Below are 7,247 nucleotides of genomic sequence, written 5' to 3' on the forward strand. Positions count from 1 at the left end.
AACACCGTCAGCCACAAAACACAGACCTGCGCCAAAACTATGTTGAAACACTAAGAGAATACAAACAGATCCTAAGACAGAAGAAGGGAGAGCATTACAATCTGAAACTAAGAGAAATTGAGGAATCCATTGATCAAAATCAATTCTGGGAGAGATGGAACAGCTTAAGCAACAACAAATCAGATAATGTAGCCTTACAAAACTGCAGCATTTTGAAAAACCATTTTGAAAAACTCTATGAGCAAATTTCGCCCGACAGTCTAAATCATGAACAAAAACAAATCCGAGAAAAGTTGAGAATACTTGAATCAACGATCAAAAAACAATCAGAATCCACTTGACTACCCAATCTCAATGAAAGAACTAGAAGATAACATCAGAAAACTGAAGTCTGGCAAAGCATGTGGAGCTGACAGCATCAGGACAGAGATGCTCAAACACAGCCCCCCCCCCGAGCTGCACCAGGCCCTGCTTAAACTGTTCAACCTCATCCTTCAGGCCGGCTGCTGTCCTGAGATCTGGAGCCGAGGACTTGTTTCCCCAATACACAAGAGTGGAGATAAACTGGACCCCAACAATTACCAAGGCATCTATGTCAGCAGTAACCTGGGGAAGGTTTTCTGCAACGTTATCAATGCCCGAATGCTGGCCTTCCTCACCGAACACGATGTCCTAAACAAAGGGCAAATTGGCTTCCTACCAAACAACCGCACTACTGACCACATTTACACCCTACACACTCACTAATTAACCATCACGTACACCAAAAAAATAAGGGGAAAATCTTTGCATGTTTTATCGATTTTAAAAACGCATTTGACTCCATTTGGCAAGAGGGATTATATTATAAAATTCTCCAAAGTGGCATAGGGGGTAAAATCTATGACATAATAAAGTCAATGTATGTCAGTAATAAATGTGGAATAAAAATTGGAAACAAAAGTACAGATTTCTTCACTCAAGGGAAAGGAGTATTTCAGGGAAACAGCTTGTCACCAACTCTCTTTAACATCTACATCAATGAGTTGGCCATGCTGCTGGAGCAGTGTGCTTCCCCCAGCCTGAGCGACACAATAAGGAAGTTAAATTCCTGCTCTATGCTGATGACTTGGTGCTGTTGTCACCAACACAGCAAGGTCTACAGCAGCATCTGGACCTGCTGGAGCAGTACTGTCACAACTGGGCCCTGACAGTAAACTACAAAAAATCAAAAATAATGATCTTCCAAAAGAAGCCCAGATCTCAGGAAAGCAGATACACATTCAATCTAGGAAATACTGTACTGGAACACACTCTACACTATGACTACCTGGGACTCAAAATCAGCGCCTCAGGTAACTTTGGTCTGGCAGTGAACGCACTGAAAGAAAAGGCCTGTAGAGCCTTCTATGCAATTAAGAAAAGATTCCACAAAATAAACATACCAGTTAGAATTTGGTCTAAAATCTTTGACAGTGTAATCCAACCCATTGCCCTCTATGGAAGTGAGGTTTGGGGTCCGCTCAGCAAACAGGACTACACCAGTTGGGACAAACATCCTACAGAGGTCCTGCATGCAGAGTTCTGTCGGGTCATACTAAACATCCACAGAAAAACACCAACCAACGCATGCAGGGCAGAACTAGGCCGTTACCCTCTGCTTATAAACATCCAAAAAAGAACTCTTAAATTTTGGATGCATCTCAAATCGAGTCCCCAAGACTCCCTGAGATCTCAGGCACTGCAAACCCAGGAGCTGAACCCCCAAAGGAGCCCCTTCTGCCAGCTGGTCAGGAGACTGACTGATACAGACCAACCTCAGACCAGCACTGCTCCAAAACCACCAATCAGAGTAAACCAAATTATACAACAAACAAAAGATACATATCTGGAACATTGGACAAATCAAACACAAACACAAAACAAACTTAATTGCTATCTGGCCCTAAACCGTAAATATAAATTGGCAGAATATCTTTTCAGTGTAAAAGACCCAAAGCAGAGGCAGATCCTGAGCAGATACAGACTGAGTGACCACAGTCTGGCCATAGAGAAAGGACGACATAAGAAGTCCTGGCTACCAAAAGAGCAACGAATATGCGGTCACTGCACAACAGGTGAGGTGGAGACAGAGATGCACTTCCTCTTGAGATGTGACAAATATAATCTAATTAGAGCAGAATACTTTAAGAAATTTGAATTATTAATCCCCAACTTCACTAAACTAAATGAAAGTGTCCAACAGCAGATCCTGCTGGGAGAGGGGACAGGCAGCAGGTCTAGCTGCACAGAGACCGCCTGTCACAGACTGAGGGACTGAGACCACAGTGATCATCTGGACCTATCTTAATCACTACTGTTTGTTTACGTATTGTTATAATTACTATTTTAATACCGTTATTGTTGTATTATATTATTCTAACACTGTACTAATAATAGTGTCATAAGTTGTAGTATTATAATACTAGTACAATTCTTATTTGATTTATTTTACTGTAATGTATCAGTAATGTATCCACTGTTTACTTTGTTGTTAGATCCTTTTGTTGGTTGTCCTGAGACGCTTTGGCAATTTTGTTGCTGTAACATTCATGCCAATAAAGCAAATTGAATTGAATTGAATTGAATTGAGAGAGAGGATGGAAGAGGGTCAGAGAGAGAGAGAGAGAGAGAGAGAGAGAGAGAGGATGGAAGAGAGGGTCAGAGAGAGAGAGAGAGAGAGAGAGAGAGAGAGAGAGAGAGAGAATGGAAGAGAGGGTCAGAGAGAGAGAGAGAGAGAGAGAGAGGATGGAAGAGAGGGTCAGAGAGAGAGAGAGAGAGAGGATGGAAGAGAGGGTCAGAGATAGGATGGAAGGAGGGACGGAGGGACGAGAGAGAGAGTGGGGAAGGGAAAGAAGAGGGACAGGGGGGGGGGGGGGGGGGGGGACGTGCCTGGTGCCGGTGGGAGCCCAGGCCTCCGGAGCTGTTCAGGAACATCACTTTGTGGGGCTGCAGCGCTCTGGAGATGGCCGCCGTCACTTCCACCGGGTCCAGGGTCACCGAGCGCCCCCCCCGTCCCGCCCCACCGGGCAGACCAATGGGATCGCTCCGCAGTCCAGGCTCCACTGCAGGAGGCTGGGGTCCAAGGCAACGGAGGGAGGAGCCCCGCTGGGAGGGGGAGAGAGAGAGAGAGAGAGAGAGAGAGAGAGAGAGAGAGAGAGAGAGAGAGAGAGAGAGAGAGAGAGAGAGAGAGAGAGAGAGAGAGAGAGGACGGAAGAGAGGGTCAGAGATAGGATGGAAGGAGGGAGGGAGGAACGAGAGAGAGAGTGGGGAGGAAAGAAGAGGGACAGGAGGGGATGTCATCAACATTTTTTTCATTTTAGCTTAATAATGCTGTTTAGAGAAAAGCACAAGCAAAGAGTAAATCACAAATTGATTGATTGACGGGCGATAACGTCGTCAAGGCAACAGGTGATTCCACAAAGGGCCGTCCCGTTCCTCCTGTACCATGTGGAGCCCTCTACAGGCTCTACAGCTGAGCACACAGGTGACGTCAGTTAAGTGTGTGAGGCTCGGGGGCCGGGGGTCTGGGGCCCGGGGGTCTGGGGCCTGAGGGCTCGGGGCCCCGGGGGCTCGGGGGCCCGGGGGTCTGTGGGGGGACACTGGGATCGGGCCGCTGTGTTAAAGTCCCACTGAAACGGAAGTTAGAGCGTCTTCAGCTTCTGTCCTGTGACGTATTTCCCAGTGAGACGGAAAATATCTGAGCGGTGTACAGTTACAAGAGGGATTTAAATCAAATCCTTCGCATTTGATTGGCCCGCTAAACAGTGGGCGGGGCTTAGAGTTTAGCACGATACGGAGCTACAGAGAGAAACAGAGCTACAGAGGACTGTTGGCTCCTCACACACCTGCCTCACCTGTTAGATCAGGAGGAGGACAAGGGAGAGATGAATGAATTAGACCTCAGCTCATTGTTTTGGAAATGAAAACAAAGTTTTTGCCCTCTGATATCCAAACACACATCTCTTCCTCTCTCTCTCCATATCGCTCTGTCAGCTGTGACCCAGAAACAGTGAAGTGTGTCCTCACCTGCTGCCGTGCGGGACGTCCTGCAGCAGGAGGAAGGCCTCTGCGGAGAAGAAGGGCAGGACGGTGGCCGAGTGCTGCTGCAGAGCCTCGGTCAGCCGCTGGCTCCGCTCCACCAGCCGGCCCCCGCCCCGGGACGGGGACGGGGACGGGGACGGGCCCCCGCCCCGGGACCCGGCCCCCGCCTCCCCGCTCCGCCCCATCACCACCACCGGCTTCATATCCATCCGCTGCAGGAAGGAGAGACCAAAGGCCAGGCTCTGAACCATCTCCCTGCTGTCAAACACAGAGCTGTCCACCTGGGAGAGAGAGACAGACAGATGAGACAGACAGACAGATGAGACAGACAGACAGATGAGACAGACAGACAGATGAGACAGATGAGAGAGACAGATGAGACAGACAGACAGATGAGACAGACAGACAGATGAGACAGACAGACAGATGAGACAGATGAGAGAGACAGATGAGAGAGACAGGTAGATGAGACAGACAGACAGATGAGAGACAGGTAGATGAGAGAGACAGACAGATGAGAGAGAGACAGGTAGATGAGAGAGACAGACAGATGAGAGAGAGACAGGTAGATGAGAGAGACAGACAGATGAGAGAGAGACAGGTAGATGAGCGAGAGACAGGTAGATGAGAGAGAGACAGGTAGATGAGAGAGACAGACAGATGAGAGAGAGACAGGTAGATGAGCGAGAGACAGGTAGATGAGAGAGAGACAGGTAGATGAGAGAGACAGACAGATGAGAGAGAGACAGGTAGATGAGAGAGAGACAGGTAGATGAGAGAGACAGGTAGATGAGAGAGACACAGATGAGAGAGAGACAGGTAGATGAGAGAGACAGACAGATGAGAGAGAGACAGGTAGATGAGAGAGACAGACAGATGAGAGAGAGACAGGTAGTTGAGAGAGAGACAGGTAGATGAGAGAGAGACAGGTAGATGAGAGAGACAGACAGATGAGAGAGAGACAGGTAGATGAGAGAGAGACAAGTAGATGAGAGAGACAGACAGATGAGAGAGAAACAGGTAGATGAGAGAGACAGGTAGATGAGAGAGAGACAGATGAGAGAGACAGGTAGATGAGAGAGACAGACAGATGAGAGAGACAGTAGATGAGAGACAGACAGATGAGAGAGACAGACAGATGAGAGAGACAGACAGAAGAGAGAGACAGACAGAAGAGAGAGACAGACCGCCCCCTGATCCTCTTCCACTGATCTCTCCGGTCTGATGTTCAACACAACAAACTACTGGATGGAGACAGAGAGGAACAGTGGCCTCCATCACCACCAGCTGTTTTTAAACTTTTAAAGACTTTTAGTCAGTAGGCAGTTTAACTACATAACTAATGAACTAACTCTACACAGCATCAAACTACATAACAGACGTTCTCTGGGGTCTGAACTAGTGCTGCAATGATTCATATATTAATTAGTTAGTCGATCAACAGAAAATTAATAAATTAAAATGTTGATAATCTATTATTCGTTTTAGTCATTTATGAAGTAAAAATACCAAACATTGTTCACAGATTTGCTGCTTTTCTCCGTTTCACTTCATTATAAAATGAATACTTTGGGATCTCATGGTTGTTGGTCAGACTAAGTGAGCAATTTTAAGACTCACTTTAGGCTCTGGTAACCTGTGATGGGCATTTGTCATTATTTTGACATGATTATACACACACACACACACACACACACACATACACACACACACACTCCACGCCCTGCTGAAGTGTCCTTGAGCAAGACAAACATCTCTACCAGCTCCAGACCCTGACCTCTGACCTCCCTGTGGAGGGCGGATTACCTTTTATCTTTTATATTAACATCTGAGCCCATAAACTGAAAAAGGAAAAATGAATAACAAAATACATGAGAATGCGCCTATAAAAACAAACAGAGCTACCTCGGGCTTTACAATATAATAATAAAAATGCAGTTGTCATGCAAACGTCCTTTTCTCTACCAGAAGCTTCAGCAGGTGTAATGACTCCCACATTACGGCCGATAGGCGGCGCTGCTGTCCCCGACGTCAAATCCATGATCATGAACCAAGTTTCATAATCTTTTGTTTTGATGACGATCATTTCAAAACAATAGCACGTTAATCGGTGAAAACTTTCCAGTGCAAATAAGTAACTTTGTCTATAACGTTTAACTAAAGTAACAAAAGTCAAATCAACAGGCTAATATTCCTATCAGCTATTCATTTTTATTTTTTTTTTGCATAATTTTGAGGTTACAGCTGCCAATTTTAGCATTATTAAATTTCAGTCAGACTAAAGAAAGCTTGAGTTTTAGTGAGTATAGCATTTAACTTTGCTATCTCTGAACGTTAACGCCGAAACGTCTTCAAGTTTAATTTAAATTCTGTAAGTTAAACAGTTTACACATTTTCCCTGAAGCTGTTTAAACGAAATAAAACAAGTTTATTCTCTTCACCTCCAGTACGGCGAAGGCTGGAGCCTGTGCCGACGTGGCTCTCTGAAACTGGGTCAGCCAGTACCGGGCCTCCCGGGGGTCTCCGCCGACCTCGTTGAGGAAAGCCTTCACGTCCCGGTAAATCAGGGTCCGGTTGGGCAGCGCGTGCCGGTCGGCGGCGGAGAAAGAGCCGGGGTACTCCTGCTGGGCCAAAGCAGCGGTCTTGCCTCCCGTTCCCGCCGCGTTGGAGCTCACGAAACGCCGCTGGAGTCTGATCATCCTCCGCTGCTGCTGGCCGGAGCTCTGGGTGAGGTATTTCCCGGCCATCACCATGGCCCGACAACCGGAGGAGCCGCTGTTCACTTTGGCCATGTTGGCTGCGGACCGTCTGCTGTTACTCTCGGGCTGACGGGTGAGTCAGGAAGCACCGGGTGAACCTCCGCCGGGTGCAGGGAGCCCTCAGTGGCCGTTCAGCGAGTTCATTCACGGGCTGCAGCGTCGGCACTTCTCTCAGATTTCACCAGACCGGGAGGGGAGGGGAGGGGGGAGGGGAGGGCTGCCATGGCAACCAGGGTAACCCGCCTGACTAGTTTAGGGAAGTTGTACTACTAGAGTTTAAAGCTGCAATAAGCTATTTTTCTGCCCGACAGAAACCGCAATTGCCTGGGTCCAGACCTTTGACTCCGCCCACTCCACCTGTTGACTGATTCTGGTCTGGCATCATGACATGAAACAGCGGTTTCTCTCGGTTGAAAAATCGATCGG

At 47.4% G+C, this 7,247-nt stretch overlaps 1 protein-coding gene across 1 annotated transcript in view; it reads right to left on the minus strand.

Annotated features, from left to right (window-relative positions):
* Positions 1-6,957, minus strand: part of nags (N-acetylglutamate synthase) — an 18,926-nt gene extending 11,969 nt beyond the window's left edge. Inside the window, 4 exon segments of the mRNA XM_071522622.1 lie at positions 2,911-3,032; positions 3,035-3,126; positions 4,048-4,343; positions 6,504-6,957. Of these exon segments, the coding sequence (XP_071378723.1) occupies positions 2,911-3,032; positions 3,035-3,126; positions 4,048-4,343; positions 6,504-6,854 (861 nt within the window). The 5' untranslated portion in view covers positions 6,855-6,957.
* Positions 6,958-7,247: the final 290 nt, after the last annotated feature.

Source organism: Centroberyx affinis, unplaced genomic scaffold, assembly GCF_046629955.1.
Source record: "Centroberyx affinis isolate AG114_WGS23_722 - 3 ecotype Tasmania unplaced genomic scaffold, CSIRO-AGI_Caff_v1 ptg000098l_1, whole genome shotgun sequence".
Taxonomy (NCBI): Eukaryota; Metazoa; Chordata; class Actinopteri; order Beryciformes; family Berycidae; genus Centroberyx; species Centroberyx affinis.